Source organism: Rhinopithecus roxellana, chromosome 1 (genome assembly GCF_007565055.1).
Source record: "Rhinopithecus roxellana isolate Shanxi Qingling chromosome 1, ASM756505v1, whole genome shotgun sequence".
NCBI lineage: Eukaryota > Metazoa > Chordata > Mammalia > Primates > Cercopithecidae > Rhinopithecus > Rhinopithecus roxellana.
In genome coordinates, this window is record NC_044549.1 from 52810805 (window position 1) to 52834776 (window position 23972).

General features: G+C 49.6%; 1 protein-coding gene across 1 annotated transcript in view; it reads left to right on the forward strand.

Moving 5' to 3' along the window:
* The window catches only part of LOC115899579 (IQ motif and SEC7 domain-containing protein 3), a 245026-nt gene that overhangs the window by 113973 nt on the left and 107081 nt on the right, over positions 1–23972 (forward strand). Inside the window, exon 2 of the mRNA XM_030937337.1 lies at positions 15019–15048. Coding sequence (XP_030793197.1) covers positions 15019–15048 — 30 coding nt within the window. The remainder of the gene's footprint in view (positions 1–15018; positions 15049–23972) is intronic.

Below are 23972 nucleotides of genomic sequence, written 5' to 3' on the forward strand. Positions count from 1 at the left end.
ACAGCTGGTACCCTGCCATCATGGGAAGCTCCTGGAGGCTCCGTGGTGGTTGCAGTAGGTGTCACATGCAGACAGAGGCTTTCAGGGATCTGTCTGGCAAGAGAGGGAAGGGTAGTCCACCCTGGTGGGTCTGGGTGTGTGTGGGGTGGGTGGCCAGGGATGACCTTGTTGAGAAGGTGACATTTGAGCCAAGACCTGAGGGAGGGGATGACACTGTGTGGACCTGGGGCAACACGTGCCAGGAGGAGGGACCAGCAGGAGCCAGGGCCCTGAGGCAGGAGTGGCCTTGTGTGTGAGAAACACCGGGAGGACAAGTGGCTGGAGTGGGGACGAGAGAGACAGTGGTGGCAGGAGGTGAGGGTGGGGTGGGGAAGCAGAAAGACCACAGGTGGGCTCCAGCCCAGGTGATGTTGGCTTGACTTGCAAGTGAGGGCAGCTCTGAGTGGGCTGTGAGCTTGTCCATCTCCTGAAGATCTGTCTGGCTGTGTGTTCAGGGCAGACATGGGGTGACATGGAGTTGGGGACCCATGAGGAGACACCTGCCACTGTTAGAGGGAGTGCTGGTGGTGGCCTGGCCCAGGCAGGGCAGGGGAGGGTTGGGGAAGGGCTGATTCTTTTGGGGGCCAATGGGAGGGTGTAGAAGATACAGAGGGACACAACAGCTCAGTGTTTTGCCTGAGCCCGGGGACGGGTGGAGGAGCCCCAACTGAGATGGGGAGGCCGTGGGGGTCAGCTGGGCCAGGCTGAGTGCAAAATGCCTGCGTGGTGTCTTAAAGGTGAGCTCAGGAGGCAGGTGGCTGTATAGTCTCCAGTGGGATGAAGGCTTCCAGCTGGCCACGTGCATTTGGTCTGCAGCCAGTGTGGACTCCCGGGGTAGTGCAACCTCTAGCTGACCCAGAGGACAAAGCCTTTCTGGGGTCATCAGGCATGGGCACCTGAACTGCAGTGGCTGCGCTCCCAGTATTGTCTGGTTGCCGCACAGCACCCAGTCCCCTCACCTGCTTCTCACTTCTGTGTGCACAAGATTCAGATTCCAGGGTCTGAGGCTGGGCGCCACCTGCCCCAGGAGCACCCAGAGCCTGCTGTGGGGAAGCGGGTATGAGCCTGGGCCTCTGGCTCACTGAGTGTGGGAAGCCTCTGCACAGCCAGATGGTTCATGCCTTTGTGTCTTGGCTGCCTCTCCTGGGACCCATGGACTCCATAGCGAGGAATCCTGAGACACCATCTGCAGTGGGACTTTGCACTCCAGCTTGCCTTAGAAGCCCCCAGGATCTCCCTGTTCACACAGAGGCTAGGCTCACTCTGAGTTCCTGATTCAGGGGATCTGAGTGGGGCCAGAGAATTTACATTTCTAACATGTTCCTAGGTGATGCTGATGCTGTGGGTGCCCAGGCCACACTTTCAGAGGACCACTACTCTGGACCCACCCCATGTGTGACAGATGGGGAGACTGAGGCTTGGAGAGATATGGTCCGTCCAAGTCCCAGAGCCATCTACTTTTGTTGCCAGCAGCAGTTAACATGAAGATCTTCAGGGGGTTGGGATCCTCATGCAGGGGCCTGACAAATGGAACCTTCATGTTGACAAGGCGTCTGGGATTGTCCTCAGAGCCCACAGGGATTGTCCAAGGGCCTCTACAGCCTGGAGGCAGGGCTTAGAAGCCCACTGCTTCAGGGAGCATGCCTTCCTCCAGGAGCGAGAGGCCCCAGGATCTGGCCAGCTAAGTCTGCTCTGGGCCAGTCCCCAAAGCCTGAGTGGACAGGGCTGGTGCAGGGAGCAAGTCCCCTGGGGGAGCCAGGGCTGCAGGCGCTGAGGTCCCATTTAGTTCTCTGTCCAGCTGGGTCTCTGGGGACAGGTGAGTGAGGGTCTGAGACCGGTGGGAGGGGACATGAGACTCAGAGCCGGGAGCAGCATCCCTCCTAACGTTCCCATGGTCTGGGCACATTAAAGATTCTCAGCCACGTGGCCGTCCCAGGACAGGATGCGATTTTGTGTCAAGGTGACTGCTTGATCCAGAACCAAAACGCGAGGTGAATCCTAAAGTCCTTGGAGGTTTCCCAGATTTTATTAACACAAAATGATTCCTTCCAGACTTTTCCCAGGGGAAAAAAACTGAAAACTCAAAATATTAGCTGGTTTGGTGAAAAGTGGCCTTTCAAGGAAATCTTTTTTTTTTTTTTTTTTTTTTTTTTGGTTGAGACGGAGTCTCACTCTGTCGCCCGGGCTGGAGTGCAGTGGCCGGATCCCAGCTCACTGCAAGCTCCGCCTCCCGGGTTCACGCCATTCTCCTGCCTCAGCCTCCCGAGTAGCTGGGACTACAGGCGCCCGCCACCTCGCCCGGCTAGTTTTTTGTATTTTTTTAGTAGAGACGGAGTTTCACAGTGTTAGCCAGGATGGTCTCAATCTCCTGACCTCGTGATCCGCCCGCCTCGGCCTCCCAAAGTGCTAGGATTACAGGCTTGAGCCACCGCGCCCAGCCTCAAGGAAATCTTTTGAGGTTTTTTCCTTTCTCCTCAAATGATGAGGTGCGAGAAGGTTTCTCACAGGGTGATCTTTGCCCACGGTGCAGGGGATAGAACACAGTCTGGAGTGAGAGAGAACCACCCAGTGAGATGGGCAGTTACCACTCCCGGGGCACAGAGCGGAACACTGAGGCCCAGAGGTGAAGGGGCATCCCCAGAGGCACATGGCTGGGATGCAGCAGAGTGCACCGTACTGGTCGATGGTACCAGCCTGGGTAGACTCCCAGGTGTGGAGTCCTGCTGCCATCCCTCACCAGCACTGTGACCTCAGGCAGGTCACTGTCCTCATCTGCACCCAGGGGACAATGGCAATGCCCAGTTCGAAGGGTACCCTTTGAAGAGGGAATGCAGTGATTGATACCAAGAGGTCAGGACAGGACAGGCACTCCATCTGTCCTCAGGAAGTGCTGGTCATGACCCTTGCTATTCTCATGCCCGTTCTGTTTGACTTTTCACACCACTCCTAGATGACAAAAGCAGTCTTTCAGGAACATTATTTTTATCACAGGTCTCCTCTGCTCAAGATCCTGCCATGGCTCACTGTTGTCTGGATGAACCAGCTTCGGTCTTTCTGGGCCTGTCCTGTTTAAGGAAGGCTGACTTGCCTTCTTATCATCCATGACTTTGCTTTTCTCACCTCTTTGCTTCATTCAACACCTGTTTGTGGAAAACAGACCTCCTCTGTGCCAGGCCCTGCTCCCACACCCCTGGCCATGGTTCCATCTACTCCCCAGCCCCAAACCTCCCCCAACCATGGCAGGATGGAGGCCTTAGAGCCTTGCTGTGTCCAGAGGACTTGGCTGGGGAAGGAGAGAAGAAGAAAGTGTCACGAATGTTTATCCCTCAAATGCTATTTGGACAGGAAAGCTGAGACCTGCCCACAGACACGGCTTCTGCAGGTACACTGGGCTCATGTGGATGTGTGGCCTCTCCCACCTGCTCCTGTGGGGTGGGACCTGCTTAGGCTCACTGCTCTGCCCCGAGCTTAGCCCAGGCTCCTGGGGGAGTGTGGATGTGTTTTGTGCTCTTGTCCAGGTGCTGGTTGCCCCTCAGGTCTCCTCCCAGAAGCCTCTCAGATGGCCACCCCTGACGTTTTGGCCCGGGACGCTTGCCCCTCACCTCTAACAAGTCAGGGAGCCTCTCACACACCAAGCCCTGGGCAGGCAGCTCTCTGCTGAAGTCAAACCAGGCTGAGACCCCTGAGCTCAGGCCCCAGGGAGAGGGAGGAGGATTTGGTTTTATTTTAAGGTAAAGAAGGCCTTGAAAGAGGCATTTGAGCATTACAGGGAATGGGTCTCTATAGATGTTGTTTGCATAACAAGTGTCTAAATCATCAGGAATAGGGAAGAAATTGCAAATGAGCACTACCGCAGACACTCTGGAAGCTGAGGTCTTCGGGTACCTCAAAAATGTTGAATGTATAACAGCATCCCTGAATTTGAGGTTCTTAAATGGAGGGGAGAAGGGAGTGGGAAATGGCCTGGGGGTGTTAAAGTGGTTGGGGCTGATCAGGTCTGTGGGGTCTAACACTTACAACAACTTAGTTTTAGGTGGATCGTTTAGAGAAAGAACTCAGAATTACATGCGGATTCTGAGAAAGAGCAGGTACAAATGGTTTAAGCCTCTGTAGCCTCCCCGGAAACCTGCCTGTGGAGGTGAGTCAATTACAGCATTTAGGAAGAAAACCTTTTCTCCTGTGTCCACCTGCTTTGACAGTCTGTGTGCCCTTGAGTGGGCCACCTCATCTGTCTGAGCCTCAGTTTCCCTGTATCACGTGAGATGGTGCATTTGAGGCCCTGTACATGCATAATGAAAGGACAGCAGTGATGCTGCAGATTTCTTCAGGGAGAAATGAAGGGCACAAGGATTTCTAAAGACTCCAAAAGGCTGCTGGACCATCTTTACATACTGTTTGACTCTGGCACCCATTACATTGCCTAATAGCTGGCTACGGTGTCTCTTATTTTTATTCTTGCTTCAAAGCTAATAGCTTATGATATAAAGACCCCAATATTGTGGTGAAAACCTCCTACTGGAATAGAGCAGCCCTCTTGGTTGGCTGCGTTACCCTGGTGCTTTGCACTGTTCCAGCTTAAACTGTGTTGTGTGTGCCCATGTGCATGTGCCTGTGTGTGTGCCCGTGTGTGTGTGCACGTGCACTCCTGGGTTCTCTCTCTGGAGTCCCCTTCCCTCCTAAGTTTGTGCCGAGTGCTCAGTGCTCCAGTCAGTGCTGCATTTTGATGACTTTTGTCCCATCACCCCTGTGCCCCACTCCCATCTCCAGTCAGCATCAGCTCTGGCTTGACTCAGGGGCCAGGAGTTATTTTAACACTGCTTTAAATTTAAAATTTAGTAATTTTAACATAATTACTTCACCAGGAGTTATCTTAACACTGCTTTTCCATGTTGGCCTGGCTGCTTCAGGTGGTAGCCTAGGCAGCTCCCAGAGGAGAGAAGGCTTCTCATTCCTAAAAATTCTGTTGAGGATTCTGGTGTGGATTTGCTGGATGTGGGTTACGTGTTCATCCTGGAACCAGTTGCTGAAGCAGAAAGCACGAAGTGCACTGATTGGCCAGGTGTAGGCTGTGTGTGCACTCTCTGACTCTGGTATTAGAGGAGGTTAACTGCAACCATGCCACATGGACTAGGAGAACCTGGGGTGGGAGTTCTTCAAAGGACAGAAGATGTGCTGTTGGCATAAGAAGAGTAGAGATTGGGCAGGCAAGAAAAGTATCCACAGATGGCCACTAACCCACCTGGGGCAGCGAAGCATCCTGGCATCCGAAGGGGTGAGCTCACTCTATCCCTGGTAGAAAACCCTACTTAAAACACAGGAGAACCACTTAGAACATCAGGAGTTGCGGCCTGGAACTGAGAGCCACATGGAGACAGGGTGTGGGGCAAGCAGAGTGGGAACAAGCTCTGGACTCCCCTGCGGGGGCTGCTGGCCTGAGGAGCCTGGGCCGTGGGCACAGACACACGTGCCAGGGGCTGCGGCAGTCTGGAGGCCAACACTTCCAGGATGAGCAGGCAGGGAGCATAAGGATGAGGACCCCTGGAGGATTCTCCTGGGAGCTTGTTAGAAACGAATGTCTCCCATCTGCCTCAGGCCTCCCAGATCAGAATCTGAATTGTTACCAGATGATCCCATGATTCCCGTGCACCACTTGTCTGAAAGGCTCATTTCCTTTCTCTCAGCCTTCACTTGCAGTGGTGGTGGGACTTACGTTGGTTTGGTCTTCGGTGAAGACTTTCTGGAAGGCAGTGTGGCAATGTGTATGAAGGAGCTTCAAAACTATCCATGTTCTTTGATTCAGTTTTTCTACCTCTGAGACTATTACTTAAGGAAATCATCACAGGCAGGGACAAAGAAAGTCATGCATGAAGATATTCATTGCAGTATTACTTAAAATCAGAAACTACTATGTACCCACAAACAGGAACGGGTGAAGTCAAATGTGACACACAATATATTGGATATATTGGCTGTTATACTACCACTATAAATATTGCTTTTGGTTTTCATTGAAACATAATATTTTACATATTTATGAGGTACACGTGATATTTTGTTGCATGCATAGAATATGTAATGATCAAGTCAGGGTATTTGGGGTGTCCATCCCCTTGAGTATTTATCATTTCTATCTGTTGGGAACATTTCAAGTCCTCTCTTTTAGCTACTTTGAAATATGCAGTACATTGTTGCTAACTATAATCACCCTACTCTGCCATCAAACATTAGAACTTATACCCTTTAAAGGGAGGCTGAGGCAGGAGAATCTCTTGAACCCAGGAGGTGGAGGTTGCAGTGAAGTGAGCCGAGATCGGCCACTGCACTCCAGCCTGGCGACAGAACGAGACTCTGTCTCAAAAAAAAAAAACAACAACAAACTTATACCCTCTATCTAACTGTATGTTTGTCCCGTTGACCAGCCTCTCCTTCCCCCATTCCTACTCTCACACCCTTCCTAGCCTCTAGTATCTATCATTCTACTCTCTACCTCCATGAGATCAACCTTTTTTTTACCTCCCGCATATGAGTGAGGGCATGTGCAATTTGTCTTTCTGTGTTTGGCTTATTTCACTTAACATAATGACCTCCTGTTCCATCCATGTTACTGTAAATGACAGGATTTCATTCTTTTTTATGGCCGCATAGTATTCCATTGTGTTCATATACCACATTTGCTTTATCCATTTGTCCTGAAGTGTTTTCTCCTGTGGACACTTAGGTTGATTCCGTAGCTTTGCCATTGTGAATGGTGCTGCAATAAACATGGAGTGCAGTTACCTCTCTGATATATTGATTCTTTTCCTTTGGATAAATGCCCAGCAGTGGAATTGATGGGATTGTTTCATAGTTCTATTTTTAGTTTTTTGAGAAATCTCCATACTGTTTTCCATTTATACTGTGACTATTTTACATTCCCACTAACAGTGTATGAATTCCCTTTTCTGCACATCCTTGCCAGGATTTGTTCTTTTTTGTCTTTTTGATAATAGCCATTCTAACTGGGGTAAGATGATACCTCATTGTGATTTTGATTTGCAGTTTCCTGATGATTAGTGATGTCAAGGATTTTTTTTTTTTTTGTAAGCCTGTTGGCTTTTCATCTGTCTTCTTTTGAGGAATGCTCATTCATATCCTTTGCCCACTTTTGAATGGGATTATTATTTGTGTTTTTTTACTGTTGAGTCTTTGAGTTCCTTGTATATTCTGCATATTAGCCGCTTGTCAGATGAGTAGTTTACAAATGTTTTCTCACATTCTGTAGGTTGTCTCTTCGCTCCGATGATTGTTTCCTTTGCCGTTGGAGAAGCTTTTTCATTTCATATAGTCCCATTTCTCTGTTTTTGTTTTTCTTGTCTGTGCTTTTGAGGTCTTAGGTATAAAATCTTTGCCTAGACCTGAAAGTGTTGTCCTGAAGTGTTTTCTGTATGTTTTCTTCTAGTAGTGCTATAGTTTTGGGTGTTACATTTGAGTCTTTAACCCACTGTCTTAGTCCGTTTTCACCCTGTTGACAAAGACATACCCAAGACTGGGCAATTTACAAAAGAAAGAGGTTTAAAGGACTTATAATTCCACGTGGCTAGGGAGGTCTCACAATCATGGTGGAAGGCAAGGAGGAACAAGTCACATCTTCCATGGGTGGCAACAAAAATAGAGAGAGCTTGTATAGGGAAACTCCCCCTTATAAAACCATCAACTCGCATGATACTTATTCACTGTCACAAGAACAGCATGGGAAAGACCTGCCCCCATGATTCAGTTACCTCCCACTGGGTCCCTCCCACAACACATGGGAATTCAAGATGAGATCTGAGTGGGGACACAGCCAAACCATATCATTCTGTCCCTGGCCCCTCCTAAATCTCATGTCCTCCCATTTCAAAAGCAATCATGCCTTCCCAGCAGTCCCCCAAAGTCTTAACTCATTTCAGCATTAACTCCAAAGTCTGCAGTCCAAAGTCTCATCTGAGACAAGGCAAGTCTCTTCCACCTGTGAGCCTCTAAAATCAAAAGCAAGTTGATTACTTCCTAGATCCAGTGGGGGTATAGGGATTGGGTAAATACAGTCATTCCAAATGGGAGAAATTGACCAAAACAAAGGGACTACGGCACTATGCAAATCCAAAATCCAGTGGGGCAGTCAAATCTTAAAGCTCCAAAATGATCTCCTCCTTTGACTCCATGTCTCACATGCAGGTCATGCTGATGCAAGAGGTGGGTTCCCATGGTCTTGGGCAGCTCTGCCCCTGTGGCTTTGCAGAGTACAGCCTCCCTCCAGGTTGCTTTCACAGGCTGGCATTGAGTGTCTGCAGCTTTCCCAGACACACGGTGCAAGCTGTTGGTGGATCTACCATTCTGGGGTCTGGAGGACGGCGGCCCTCTTCTCACAGCTCCACTTGGTGGTGCTTCAGTAGGGACTCTGTGTGGGGGATCTGACCCCACATTTCCCTTCCACATTGCCTTAGCAGAGGTTCTACATGAGGGCCCTGCCCCTACAGCAAACTTCTGCCTGGGCATCCAGGCGTTTCCACACATCCTCTGAAATCTAGGCAGAGGCTCCTAAACCCTAATTCTTGACTTCTGTGTACTGTCAGGCTCAATGCCACATGGAAGCTGCCAAAGCTTGGAGCTTGCACCCTCTGAAGCCACAACCTGAGCTCTACATTGGCTCCTTTCAGCCATGGCTGGAATGGCTGGGAGGCAGAGCAGCAAGTCCCTAGGCTGCACATGGCACAGGGACCCTGGTCCTGGCCTACAAAACCATTTTTTCCTCCTAGGCCTCTGGGCTTGTGATGGGAGGGGCTGCTGTGAAGACGTCTGACATTCCCTAGAGACATTTTCCCTATTGTCTTGGGGATTAACATTCCGCTCCTCATTATTTATGCAAATTTCTGCAGCCAGCTTGAATTTCTCCTCAGAAAATGAGTTTTTCTTTTCTATTGCATTGTCAGGCTGCCAATCTCCCAAACTTTTATGCTCTGCTTCCCTTAGAAAACTGAGTGGTTTTAACAGCACCCAAGTCACTTCTTGAATGCTTTGCTGCTTAGAAATTTTTTCCACCAGGTTCCCTAAATCATCTCTCTCAAGTTCAAAGTTCCGCAAATATCTAGGATAGTGGCAAAATGCTACCAGCCTCTTTGCTAAAACATTAAAAGAGTCACCTTTGCTCCAATTCTCAACAAGTTTCTCATCTCTGAGACCACCTCAGTCTGGACTTTGTTGTCCATATTGCTATCAGCATTTTGAGCAAAGCCATTCAATAAGTCTCTAGGAAGTTCCAAACTTTCCCACATTTTCCTCTCTTCTTTTGAGACCTCCAAACTGTTCCAACCCGTCTGTTACCTGGTTCCAAAGTCACTTCCACATTTTTGGGTATCTATAGCAGTGTCCCACTCTACTGGTACCAATATACTGTATTAGTCTATTTTCACACTGTTGATAAAGACATACCTGAGACTGGGAAGAAAAATAGGTTTAAAGGACTTACAGTTCCACATGGCTAGGGAGGCCTCACAATCATGGCAGAAGGCAAGGAGGAGCAAGTCACATCTTACATGGATGGCATCAGGCAAAGACAGAACTTGTGCAAGGAAACTCCCCCGTATAAAATCATCAAATCTCATGATACTTATTCACTATCACAAGATCAGCATGGGAAAGACCTGCCTCCAAGACTTAATTACCCGCCACTGGGTCCCTCCCACAACACGTGGGAATTCAAGATGAGACTTGGGTGGGGACACACCCAGACCATGTCACCCACCCTGAGTTAATTTTTGTATATGGTGAGAAGTAAATGTTGTTTTAAAAGAATTTTGCAGGAACTCTGTAGGGAATATGGTGATAAATAAGACAGATGCAGTGCCTCCCCTCTTGGAGCTGACATTCTATTAAGAAAGACAGTAAGCAAGTAGACAAATAAGACAGTTTCAGACTGTGACATGTTCACAGAAGGATGAATGGGGTAATATGGCAAAGAATCTGGGGGGCCGGGGGAGGGCTATTTAGATAAGAGGGATACTGGGAAGGCCTGTCCTAGGAGCTAGTATTTAAAGTAAAATCTGAATCAGAAGACAGAGCCAATGAAGTCAAAAGCCAGGGACAGGACAGACCTTCCAGGAGGAGGGAACAGCAGTGCCCTAGAGCTGGTGTTGGGGAGCTTGTCTGTGTGAGGACAGAATGTGTGACTGCAGTGGGGAGCTGAGGGGAAACTCCACCCTAAGAAGGTGGAGAAGTGAGCAGGGCCAGACACCACAGGCTTTGTGGGCTGTGTGTGGAATTTGGATTTTGTTCCAAGGGCAGAGTGCTGCAGAATGGATGTAGAGGAACCTGACTTGGACTGGGGAGCTGCTGAAGGCCTCATGGATGAGGCCCCTGAAATGTGCTTATGATTCATGTTAAGTGAGGAAGACAGGCATAGAGTGATGTAAAGTGTCATTTCCACTGTATAAAAAAATGGACAGGAAACAGCCCATAAGCATACATGCAAAAATGTGATAGCGATTACCTCCAGGTGATAGGATTAGAGATGGTTTTTACTTGTTTTTCTTATGCTTTTCTACATCACGCCATATAAGAAAAACAATCATGGGATTTGAGAACTTGAATTTGGATCAGTCATGGCACTTAGTTGCAGACAACAGAATCTACTCTTTCTAGTTTGAGCTAAGGGGGATTTATTTCCATGTATTTTGACTGAGAGTCCAGGACCGAGCTTGGATGTCCCATAGCCAGGAACAACACAACCTGGACCATCACCTAAATCCACCTGACTGTTGCCATGGAAACCCCACTCCCTGTGAGGCTCAAGCCTGGACACTGGAGCCAGTTGCTTTGGGAGAACCAGATGCCTCTCTTCCCTTCCAGCCAGGAGCTCTTTTCTCCACCCTGCTGTGTCACTCATGCCCATCTTCTCAGTCTGGGCAGGCCTCTGTCCAGAGGAGCTGAGAACATTCGCAGAACGAGAGCTGCAAGGGCATCTGGGAAAGGTAGATTTCAGTTTTCCAGAGGCTCAAGTCCAGTGATCATGGAAGGGGGGCTGCACACATGGCGAAGGGGGCAGTCTGCAGGTTCCACCACAGAAGAGGAACAAGAACGACAAACACGATCACTTGAGCCTTGGCCGTCTAAGAGCCAGCTGGAGGAAGGATTGGTTATCCACTCTGCTCTCGTGAGGACGGCCAGAGGCTCTCCTTGTTCAGGGAGCACTGGCTATCTGAGCCTCTTGCTTTTGCCCCCCCAAGTGCCACCAGACTGACGTTCACCTGTCAGCACCTCCCCTTCCTTGGCTGGGGGAGCTCCTCGGCCGCCTGTGAGGCAGGCTGATGCGTGCAGACTTACCCTCCCTAGGAGCAGCCTTCAGCCACTCCCAGCTGCTTTGGCCCTGGGGTAAGAGAGCTGGAGGTGGCTTGAACTGTTATCTAGGGCTCCCAGGTAAACTGAGCCCTAGCTTCCCACAGTGGTGGATATCATTGTTAACCCCCTTCTCTTTCTTTTCTTACCTCCCTAGCCCCTTTCTCTTCTCACTTCCCAAATTAACTCGTAGCTGAACCCTTATCTCCAGGTCTGCCTCAGGGACAGCCCACGCAAAGGCATTGGGGATCATCCTGTTCCTAGATCTCAGCTTCATCTGCAGGAACCAGAAGGCTCCAGGATGCTCCTGACCATCTGCTTCCTTGCCCACGCTGAGTGCCGTCATAATCATGGGCACACATACACGCACATACAGGCACACCCACATATAGTGCACTCCACATGTGTACACGCACACATGTATGCACAGGCACACACGCACAGGCATCCTCCACCCCAGGGGCTGCCCAGCCCCTCTCACTTTTCTTCCCACATTATTGCTCCTTTGGCCGTAGGACGGGCGATGTTATGCCAGGGGCTCCAGGGCATCCTCTGCATGTGCCATCCTTGGTGTAAAAGATGACTCCACTGTGTGTTGCTGTTGGAGTGTGGGTTCTGGGCCAGTGCAGTCCTGGCTTCCCACAGCAGACACTTCCTAGAGCCTGCTCAGTGCCAGGCCCCATGCTGGGCTCCAGTGTGTGGAAGGCACCATCTCCTCCAGATGTTCCCTTCCCTGCAGGCCCCCGCAGGTCAGCCTCTGAGCAGCCCTACAGCAGCCTAATGGCCCAGAGCATGATCACATCCTCCAACCACACCTCGGGTAGGCAGTGAGAGAAGCAGCTTTATTCATCAACCTCTCTGTGCCAGGAACATACTTATCTCCTCACCACATTTCAGAGGCCAATTGCTGTCATCCCTAATCCGCAAATGAGGAAACTGGGGCTCATGGAGATTAAGTGACTTTTGAGGCCACCTGGAAGCCAGTAAGGGGTGAAGCTGGAACTGGGACCCAGGAGAGTCTGATGGCTCAGGGCCAGTGCTTGTCCCCTGGCGTCCCAGAATGTGGAGCTCTGGCGTGGCTGCATGGCTATGCCTCAGCCACATAACAAGCACTGGAGACCCTGCCGTGAACGTGACAAAACCCTTACCCTCGTGGCATTTTCATTCCACTGAGGCAGATAGACCGTAAGAGACATAAGTAGAGAGTTTCACGTGGTCCTGATGAAGGCCACAAGACAGAGATCTGGGATAGAAGCGCAGAGGAGGAGCTGTGTGTTAGCTATCAAGTACCATGTAACAAGTGACCTCAAAATGTAGGAGATGAAGACAGCAAACGTCGATGGTCTTGTGTTCTGTCCTGCTGAACCCATAGTTGGAGTCACCCTAAGAACAGAGGCAGGGGAGTTTCCTGCAGGAGTGCCCCAAACGTTCCCGAGCTGGAGTCAGTTGTCATTCCAAAGAAAGGATCCCTGAACACCTGGGTGACCAGTCCATAGCATTTATTAGGAAACTTAAACACATAGGCCTGTGGTGTCATTGCGACGGACAGCGAGAAAGGAGCTGCCTACTCAGGCATGTCCGTAAGGCCTGTTTGCACTCTATGTTTCTCGGTCAGCGCATAGGGGACTGGGGCACCCTACCTCTCCCTTCTGAGGTAAGAAACCCAGGAACAGTGTGGCTGGTGGCTCTGCCTCTGGGGTGCTCATGTGATTGCGGTCATGATGTTGCCTAGGGCTGCAGCAACGAGGGGTGGAAAATCTGCTTCTGGGCTCACACACATGGTTGGTGGCAGGGGGCTCAGGTCCTTACCACCCGGGCCTCTTCCGGAGGATCTGCTCACAGAACAGGGCATCCTGGGTTGCTTCCCCAGGGTGAGCAACCTAAGACGGCGATGAAGTGAAGAACACACACACACACACACACGCACACACACACAGCCTCTGCTTGCTTGCTTTTCTGTCCTGGTTATGATCAAATGGAAAACAAAAACAAAAAATAAGAATTTTCAAAAGCTGCTGCTGGGATCACCTCTCCCCATCATCAGGCTTCCTGGGAATTCTGTGGAGGGTCTTCAGCCACCAGGGACTGGTCTGCACCTTGTCCCATGGCCCCCAGGGTCAAGGAGATGCCACAGGTGTCTGTGAGCCATTCCCGTCTCACATCACCACCTCACCTGCTGTCCTGGGGACCGTGTGATCCAAGTTGCTGTGCATCGATACTGAATTAGAATTGCTGGACAGGGAGACCAAGGTCCTTCTAGAACAAGGGGTTTGCACTCAGGCACCTGGAGCACACATTGCTGGGGACTACCTGCCTTTTGTCTCATTTGCTACTGGTAAGTGTGACCAGGCTGAGCAGCACCAAGGGAGGCCGGGTCTGAATCTGTGGGCAAGCTTGGTTCAGTGGGAAAGGCATCCCCTGGGGCTTGCTATGCTTATGGGCCGTGCCCCATGTGCTCTGACTTCTGGTCTGGGACATTACTGAAAAGGCAATGAACAAAAAGACAAATATCTGACTTTGGGTTAAGTATGTTTTTTTGTTTGTTTTGTTTTGTTTTTTTTTTGTTTGAGACGGAGTCTCGCTCTATCGCCCAGGCTGGAGTGCAGTGGCCGGATCTCAGCTCACTGCAAGCTCCGCCTCCCGGGTTTACGCCATTCTCCTGCCTCAGCCTCCCGAGTAGCTGGGACTACAGGCGCCCGCCACCTCGCCCGGCTAGTTTTTTGTATTTTTTAGTAGAGACGGGGTTTCACGGTGTTAGCCAGGATGGTCTCGATCTCCTGACCTCGTGATCCACCCGTCTTGGCCTCCCAAAGTGCTGGGATTACAGGCTTGAGCCACCGCGCCCGGCCTGGTTAAGTATGTTTTTAGTTTTTTAGCTCTCTGGCAATAAAATCCAATTTGGGATATCCAGGGATTAGATTTCTGAATGTGTTTGCTCAAAGCCCTTTGCTCCTTAAGACCCAGGAAGCCCAAGCAAAGCTTTAGCCATCAGCTGCGTGTGGTTTAATCCCAAAGTCCCTTTCCTTTGGTGTACAGACCAGGAAGGCATCACTGTCAATACCGCATAGTCACAGTCTCCGTGAAAGTTCAAGTGTGCAGTACGATCTGATTGTCCAATTTCTTGACATTCAAGCTTGTCTCCTTTGTAATGTGGTTGTAATTGATTTCTGATACTTGAAAATAGAGCTGGTTCTGGGGAAATACACTGGAAATACCAAGTAGGGGGTGCAGTGAGGCCAGTCGCACTGCTCTCATTTATTCATTCATTCATTTAGTTGCTGCCCAGGTCAGAGTTCTGGAACCACAGACCCCTCCTCGGGCTTTGCTCTCGACTCCTGGGGTGTATTCAAATCTTGGGAAAACAATTGCACTCAAGGTGATGGAAACTGAAAGAGGGTGGGAAAGGAACCCTAAGTCTTCCAAGAAGAGTGGACTTTCTGAATACAGTTCCAGGTCAAAAGAACAGCAGTAAGAGACCCTGGAGGATTGGGCCTGGGGATGTCTGCTGAGGCTGGGGAGGGGACGCTGGGAGCAGCTAGGGATCTCAGGGTCCCTGCATCTGGTGTCGTCGTGCAGGTCTCCCGGAGCAGAGGGTTCTGGGCTCTAAGCACGTGCTCTTCTCAGTTGCAGGTCGGAAGGAGAAAGCTCACGGAGCGTCAGGTATGTGCTTCATCCACCTCTGTCCATGTGTCTGAATCCCGGTGGTGAGCGGCGCTGATGAAACCATGTGCTTTGATTTCTCCCCGCGGGTCTCCCAGGTCAGACCTCTCCTCCCCTGGCTGCTCCCTTTGGCCCTGGCGTGTGCCCCAAGGGCCTGGGCATGATCTGCAGGAGCACGTCTGTTGGCTCTGCATCCTGGAGCAAAAGCCCTGCCCAGCTTCTGTGTATTTAGAGTGACCTCTGTGGAGGTCACCTGTGTTGGTGGTTGTTCCTCCCTTTCTGGGGCTGGTGATGGCCCAGTGTGCCAAGGCTGTGACCCGTCTAGGACCAGAAACTTCTATACCTGACACGCCTGGGGCTGGGTTGGCGGGGCCAGGGCAAGTCTAAGATGCTTGGTGGTAGGCCCGGCTCCAGCCAGCCTCTAACAATGCAGGGGTGTCTCCACGGCAGGTGTAGTGCCCCTGCCCATCCTCGCCCCACCAACCGAGGGTAGGTGGGGGTGGACATGGAGTGGGCTTTCTGCCAGAGGCTCTGACTGAACCTAGAAGAGGGTCTGGTCTGAGACAGTACCTGGGGTGTCAGTGCCCCAGCCAAGGAGCCTCAGGCCTGGCAGTTCTCAAGGCATGACCTGGGGGACCAAGAAGGCCATGGGCATGGGAGATGGGTGTCAGCATGGTGAGGCTGGGGATGGGAAAGAGAGGCCAGGAGGCAGTTAAGAGCCCATGGACTCCCAGTCCCCTTTGGCAGCAGATGGACTTCCAGGTCTTAGGGTGGTGGCCTGAGGTGGCTGATTTGTATTGTGATGTTACAGGCTTGGGAGATGAGATGTCCTGAGCTTGGCCCTGGGGATGCCAGCTAGAGTGGGGTCCTTCAGATGTCAGCAGAAGAAGAGACAGAGCTGGGGGAGGCTGCATCCCAGGGAGCCTCTTGGGAGGCAGCACAGGAGGTGCCGAATCCTATACTTGGGGCAGTCAGTTATGTGCTTGGAGCAGAGGACGTGGGCAGGGAGTTGGGCTCCAGGGAACCAGAGTCCGGGGAGTGAGAGACAGGGTCTCGCAGGAAGCAGAGGCATGCTCAGAAGGGAAACTGGAGAGAGAGAGGTCCCGGAAGGACTGTGTGCAGGCGTGAAACCCAAGTGAGGGGACCAGCTGGGGATGGTGCAGCACTTGGGCTGGCAAGAGTGGGAGCTAAAGGGGATAAGGAGGGGATGCCGACGGGGATGGATGGAGAAAGGCTAGGGTCTAGGGATCCGAGGGAGGGGGCAGCAGGCCGTGATTGCAGCCTGAGGTGTGCACCGCCACACAGCCCCACCCTGGAACACAGCGCGGCCCTGAGGAGGAGGGGAGACTGCCCTTGGTGCACGATGGAGAAACCTCCAGAGTATACCATTAAGTGAGGAAAGCAGGGTGCGAGAGTACACATCTCACACTACTTTGGGGTAAGAAAGGTCAGGTGTAAGTACGTATATTCTTATCTAATTTGTCAGCAAAAAGAAACAGGAAGGAAACAGATGGCTGTTAAGATGGTCCCTTCAGAGGGAGGGCAAGGGGCAGGGCCTCCAGTGCCTGAACACCTCCTCAGGGCAGACCTACGAGTATTCCTGAGGGTTCTGAACCCTGTCAATGTAATACCTGTTCGAATAATTAATTCAAAACAACAGGATAGGGAGAGGATGGGTTGCCAATCCCTGGGGCTGGCCCTGAGGTGGAAGGGGATTCCCACATGGACTTGGAGGGGCTGTAGGCTCCGGAAGCAGATGGCCTCGCAGCCTCTCCAGCTCTCCCTGGCCTGCCTCTGTGGGCCCCTTTGGGATCTAAGCTTCCCCCAATGCCCTCCAGGTGCCCTTCTCTATCTGTCTTCCAAGAAGGCAGCTGCTTACCTGAAACCCTCATTCTGTGAAAGTTCATAGTGGGCAGCGGGTCCCTCACAGGGGCGTCCTGAGAGCAGCCTGCTCTCACTGGTGACCTAAGCGCCAGTGAACATGTAGAGTGAGTGGACCCTCATGGTGGGGATCTGGTCTGCCCCAGCCCCACCCGGCCCGGCGCTCCCTCTGGCGGATCATCAGGAAAGCATTTGCCAGGCAGGCGCTGTGGAACCCAGCCCTGGAGGAGGAAGGAGCATGGGAACGACATTTCGGTGGGGGAACAGCATGTGCAGGGATCCCAGGAGCGAGCATGACTGGCTGCCTGGGGAGAACGAGGAATGGCCTCGGTGTCGCAGGGGAACTGACACGCAGAGCCGAGCATATGTTCCAGCTCCGAGTCACATGGCTCCTAGTGGGGTGCACAGACAGGAGAAGCCGGGCAAGGGAGAGCGTGGATGGAAGTTCCAGCAGGGAAGGCTGTGTTTAGTTCTTCCAAGGCTGAAGAATCCATCCCCAAAACGCCCTGCTGTGTGGACATCGCAGTAGACAGCGTTGCTGAGGCTAAGATGCCGGGGTCAGATGTGACTTGCCATGGCTTTACCTGCCCTGGCCCATTGTCCCCATCATGCACAGGCTCACGCTTGTAATCCCAGCACTTTGGGAGACCAAGGCAGGAAGATCATTTGAGGCCAGGAGTCCAAGACCAGCCTGGGCAACATAGCCAGACCCTGTCTCTACCAAAAAAAAAAAAAAATTAAAAAAATTAAGGACACAGCCCTGAGAGACATCTCCTCCCCACCAGCTCTCACCCTGCCCCAAGGTCCCTGCTTGGGTGAGATTCTTATTCTTTAAACTCAAATGATCGGAGTTGCCACCTTTCTGGTTTGCTTTTCTTAGCTTCGGGAGCAGCAGGGAAGTGCTTTTGCCTGCAGAAGCCTGTTTGTGAATTCACGCTCACTACTTTTCCCTGAGGCAAAACATTTGCAAGATCAGATATATTCATTTTCCACAAATGAAATGACTCATTTTTTGACCATTTTGCAAATGTAGGACTTTGCTCATTGTTCCCTGGGAGGATGTGTCTGCTTTTGACTCCATCAAGAGGAAGGCTCTGGAGGCCCTCAAATGTGAATCTTCTAACGATTTATTTATGGAAGAGGGACCATAGGAAGAGAAGAGGTTTGTGGAGTTTGGAGTCTGCAAAAATGAAAGAGCCGGTGGAGGGTCCAGAGATAATATGGATACTGGATTGAAAGTGCCGGGGCTTTCTGCAGGATGCAAGCATTATCTGTTTTCACCCCGGCACTCCGTCAAATCCTTGAAATTAACTCAACTATATTCAGTCATAGGAATAAGTTCCATTCAATGAGTTCTCACTATGGGTGGGGCCTCACTTCATCTGCACAACCAACCGCACCTTTTTAAGAGAGTTATTATTGGCCCTTATTTTTTCAGCTCTGGGAAATTAAGGCTGAGAAGTACAAACCAGCTTGCCTAGGATGACATGGATTTCGAGTGGAAAGGTGGGATGCCATGCACCAAAGCCTTTGCAAGTCAGTGTCGCCTGTGGTGCTTGTTGAAAACACAGATTTCCAGCCCCTATCCCTTTCATGCCTCACTCAGTAGGTCTGGGCAGGGTTTGGGAATCTGCATTTTTTTGAGATGGGGTCTTGTTCTTGTTGTCCAGGCTGGAGTGCAGCGATGCCATCTCGGCTCACTGTAACCTTCACCTCCCGGGTTCAAGCGATTCTCCTGCTTCAGCCTCCCGAGAAGCTGGGATTGCAGGTGCCTGCCATCAGGCCCAGCTAATTTTTATATTTTTAGTAGAAACAGCATTTCACCATGTTGGCCAGGCTGATCTTGAACTCCTGACCTCAAGTAATCTGCTTGCTTCAACCTCCCAAAGTGTTGGGATTACAGGCGTGAGTCACTGCGCCCAGCCTGAATCTGCATTTTAAATCAGTGCCCACATGATCTTAACAAGCTGCTGGAACATATGGTCTCTCCAAGTAAACAGAATTTCTCCAAGTATGCCAGTGTCCAGTGGCAGCCACGTACCCTTCATAAGCATGAGCTGACTGAAGTGCGAAATTTTGCTTCTAACCCTTAGAATAATTCTTTTTTTTTTTGAGACTGAGTCCCACTCTGTCACCCAGGCTGGAATGCAGTGGTGTGATCTCAGCTCAATGCTACCTCCGCCTCCTGGGTTCCAGCGAGTCTCGTGCCTCAGCCTCCTGAGTGGCTGGGACTATAGGCATGTGCCATCATACTTGGCTAATTTTTGTATTATTAGTAGAGACGGGGTTTTGTCATGTTGCCCAGGCTGGACTTGAACTCCTGGGCTCAAGTGATCTACCTGCCTCAGCCTCCCAATGTGCTGGGATTACTGCGCCCAGCCCTGACCTTAGAAGGATATTGCATGAGGTGGTCCCATACTGGTCGCCTCCCCGTCAGGACTCTGAACGTTGACTGGCATTTTCCAAAGGCAATAGCAAGGCTCAGGGCTGGGACAATGGGGAGAGCCCGAGGACTCTTTTGTTTGGGGATGGTGGGGGAGCTTCTGGAGAAGGTGGGCCTGGTTACCAGCTTTGGCTCAGCTGGAACCCAAATGTGTAAGTAAAAGTAATTTGTCCAAAAAATTCAGTTTTCTGTCTCCATACCAAGGCAAAACAGCCTTTGTAATTAACTGGGCCTTTTTCCCCTAAACCCAAAATGAGAACACACAGTTTATTTTGTTCACAAGGAGGTATAAAAACTGCTGAACGTGGCAGACAAAGCTGGGAGTGTTTGCTGTGCCAGGTAAATAGAACTGAACTCTTTCTCTCAGGAAGGAATGGGAGTAGGCTCCAAATGTGAGAGACGGGCTGGGGCTAGGCCAGAGACCTCTGCCATTGTCCAGCCATGTTTTGGAGGTGCTGGACTGAGGGCTGAGCCGGCGGCCTCTGGAGGCAAGTGGACATTTCTTAACACTGTGGAATCAAAAGAGTACAGGCACTTGGGGAAGATAATCTTGAATTCAAATCCTTTCTCTTTTTCTTACCCTCTGTGTCACCATGCAACAGCCACTGAGCTCTCCAAGCCTCAGATTTCACTCATTCAACAGTCTTTATTGAGCATCTACTGTGTCTTTGTGCTAACTACTAAGGGTGTGAAGACCAATGAGATACAGTTAATTTCTACCCCATGAAGAAATGGAAGTAAAGACTTTAGCCTGAAGGCCATGGACCAATTAAATGAGGCTGTAGATGGAACAGCACATGCCATGTCACAGTATTCAATTAACATCCATTTCCTTTCTTCTCCCTCTGCCACAGTCTGTGGAGACGTGGCTGCTCAGAATCCTGAGGAAGGTTCTGAGGCAAGCCCATGTTTGCATGAGCAGGAGGTAGTGGCCGCTGCTTAGAGAGTGTGCCCTTTTGGCTGTCCTCCTTCCTTCCTTTGCTCCCCTGGATTTATGATTGAGATTTCTTGGGCATTCTTGACTTTGGTGGCCTTTTACTTTTCCATCTCCTTGACTCTCTGTGCTATATCCTGAGCGATTTCCTGAGGATAGTCTTCCAGTTTACTAGTGCTTTCTTTGGCTATGTTCATTCTACCATGTGGCCCATGAATTGTGGGTCCCTGAGACCCTTGAATGGCCTCTGAATGCCCTCAGCCTACTTCCGGAGGCACTGCTGGTCCTTTCTTTACACAGAAAGTAGAAAGATCTCATAGGAGCCACATTCAAGTCACTGGGCAAAAACCCATCTGACTGGGTGTATTTTGTGTTTTGATTTGTTTTCTGTGAACCTGTGTAGAGAAGTAATAACTGACTGTTTAGAAGATGGGCCAGAGATATTGGTGCAGGGGCAAGGGAGTCTACTAATGGGGAATTAGACTAAATCCCAAAATGCATTTAGTAAGCCTTGTCTAAACATCTGCTTCTATTGCATTCAAATCTTAAAAGTACTTAGAAGGTGATGACGCAATGTGTATGTGTGCATCTGACCCAGGTCCAGTGTTTGGGTGAGGACTTTGAAACCAGGGTCTAAGCTGAATGACCTTGGTCAGATGACTCAAATTCCCTGAGCCTTAGTGTCCTCGTGTCAAATGGAAATGAAAATATCTAGCCCCCAGAGTTTTCTTGATCTTGTCCACATCTGACTCTCCATACTCACCTCCACCACTGTGGTCATCACACTCTGGCCTTCTGGTGCCTCCATTCTTCCAAGCTCATTAGTGCCCCAGGGCCTTTGCCTGTGCCATTCCCTCAGCCTAGAACATGCTCCCCCAGGTCTCACCCAAGGTGGGTTCTCCTCAGTCCAATCCCCCTTCAGATTTTAGCTCCTCTTCCCTTATCATCCCACCTCAAGTAACCTAGCCAATCTCTGCACATCAGCCGGTTTACTTCTGTCCCTTATCTGCCTGTCCCCACTGAAATGTCAGCAGGAACTTTGTCTTATGCAGTCCTGTGCCTCAGTGCTCAGCCATGTGCCCTGACACAGCATGCTATTTTGGTCTCTATACTTGACACTTCCCACATCCAAGGGGAGCACCTCTGGAAGGAGGCCAGAGCTAAATGTGCCAAGCCTGCCTGTCCACATGCCTGGATGCTCCCACTTCTGTCCCTCCGTCATGCACTTCTTTCTCTTCCTAATTGCCTATCTAGGACTTCCAATACTATGTTGAGCCCAAATGACAAAAATGACATCCTTGTCTTGTTCCTGATCTTAGCTAAAAAGCTTTCAGTTTTTCACTGCTGAGTATGATGTTAGTTGTGGATTTTTTGTATATGGCCTTTATTATGTTGAGGTAGTTTCTTTCCATTCCTCTTTTGTTTATTTTATTTTTAATTTTTATTTGTTTAAGATGGCGTCTCACTCTGTCGCCCAGGCTAGAGTGCAGTGGTGCAGTCTCAGCTCACTGCAACCTCTGCCACCCAGTTTCAAGCAATTCTTCTGCCTCAGCCTCCTGAGTAGCTGGAGTTACAGGTGTGCATCACCATGCCCAGCTTTTTTTTTTTTTTTTTTTGTATTTTTAGTAGAGACGGAGTTTCTTCATGTTGGGCAGGCTGGTCTTGAACTCCTGACCTCACGTAATCCACCCATGTCAGCCTCCCAAAGTGCTGGGATTACAGTCATGAGCCACCACATGGCCTTGTTTAGTGTTTTTATTATGAAAAGGTGTTGAATTTTGTCAAGAATGTTTTCTGCACCAATTAAGATGGTTTCCCCCTTAATTCTATTATGCATTACATTGAACAGTTTTTGGATGTTGAGCCATCCTTGCATTCCAGGAATAAATTCCACTTAGTCATGCTGCAGAATTCTTTTATCGGGCTACTGAATTTGGTTGCTGATATTTGTTGAGGATTTCTGCATCAATGTTCATAAGAGGTATTAGTGTGTGGTTTTCTTGTAATGTCTTTGTTTAGCTCTGTTACAAGACAATGCTGGCCTCACAGAATGATGTAGGAAGCACTCCCTACTTGAAGTTTTTGGAAGAGTTGGAGAAGGCTTGGTGCGATTTCTTCTGGAAATGTTTGGTAGAATTCATCAGTTGAAGCCATCAGGTCCAGGGCTTTTCATTGTCACGAGGTGTTTGATTACTAATTCAGTCTCCTTATTAGTTATGAGTCTATTCAGATGTTTTATTTCTTTGTAATTCAGTCTCAGTAGGTTTAATTCTAACTTTCACTTCTGATTTTAGTTGAGTCTTTTCTCTTTATTCTTAGTCAATCTAAGTGGTAAATTGTCAATTTTGTCAATCTTTTGAGAGAACCAACTTTTGTTTGGATTTGTTTATTCTTTGTTCATTATTGTTATTATTTGTTTACTGTTGTTATTTATTGATATTATTAGTTTATCTCTGCTATAATCTTTATTATTTTCTTATGCTGCCAGCATTGGGTTTACTTTGTTCATTTGTTACTAGTTCTTTAAGTCATAAAGTTATTTTGTTGATTTAAGACCTTTCTTTTTCTTTAATGTATCAAACTATAAATTTCCTCCTTGGTACTACTTTCGCTGTGTTCCATAAGCTTTGCTATGTTGTGTTTTTTTCCTTCTCCTCTAAGTACTTTCTAATTGTTCTTGTGATTTCTCCTTTGACCTATTGGTCTTTAAAAGGGTGTTGTTTTATACAACTTTGTGAATTTTTAGGTTTTCCCTCTATTGTTGATTTCTTACTTCATTCCATTGTGGTCCCAGAAGTTACTTTGTAGGCTATTTTCTAAAATCGCTTGAGACTTAAATTGTGGCTTACCACAATTTAATCAATCCTGTGGTCAATCCTGGAGAAAGTCCACATCCACTGAGGACTCTGCGTTCTGTTGAGTGGAGTGCCCTGTTAGATCTAGTTGGTGTCTTGAGTTGCTCAAGTACTCAATTCTGCTTCCTTATTTATCTCAGGTCTGGTTGTTCTATTGTTATGAAGAATAGGGTATTGAAGCACCACCTATTAATGAGTAACTGTCTAATGAATAACGGATGACTCCCTTCAGTTGTGTCAGAAAACTTCAGAAGTTTTTGCTTCATATACATATACACACACACACATATATATATACACACACACACATATATATGTTTGCTTCATATATATATAAGTTCCAGCTTCCTGGCGTTTCCGTGTCAGGCAGTGAATCTGTGGGTGCAGACACCCATTAGCACCCATTAGGGAGCTTTCTCCTGGGTTCCTCAGGAGCCTGAGGAAGGTCCAGAAGGCCCTGCCCTTGTGCATGGCTGGCAGCTCACGGGGCACAGCCTTGAACATGCAGTGACCCTGCCCACTACTGATGGTGGCCAGGGATGGTCCTGGAGTTCCACCAGTCAGATAAGATTCTCCTTCCCCCTACAAGAGAGCAGGACCAGGAAGGAAGGAGTGGGCTGGGGACAGGGTGGGAGTGTTGTGGGGCCCCTTGGCTCCCCCATGTGGATTTTCTATATGCGTAACAGACCAATGTGTGGCTACCCAGTGCTGCTGTCCTTAAAATCTGTCCTTGACTCTCATCCCATTGGCTTTGGGGCCCTCCATGCCCTGCCTCCTGATGACCTTTCCACCCACTCCAGCCTTCCTCTCC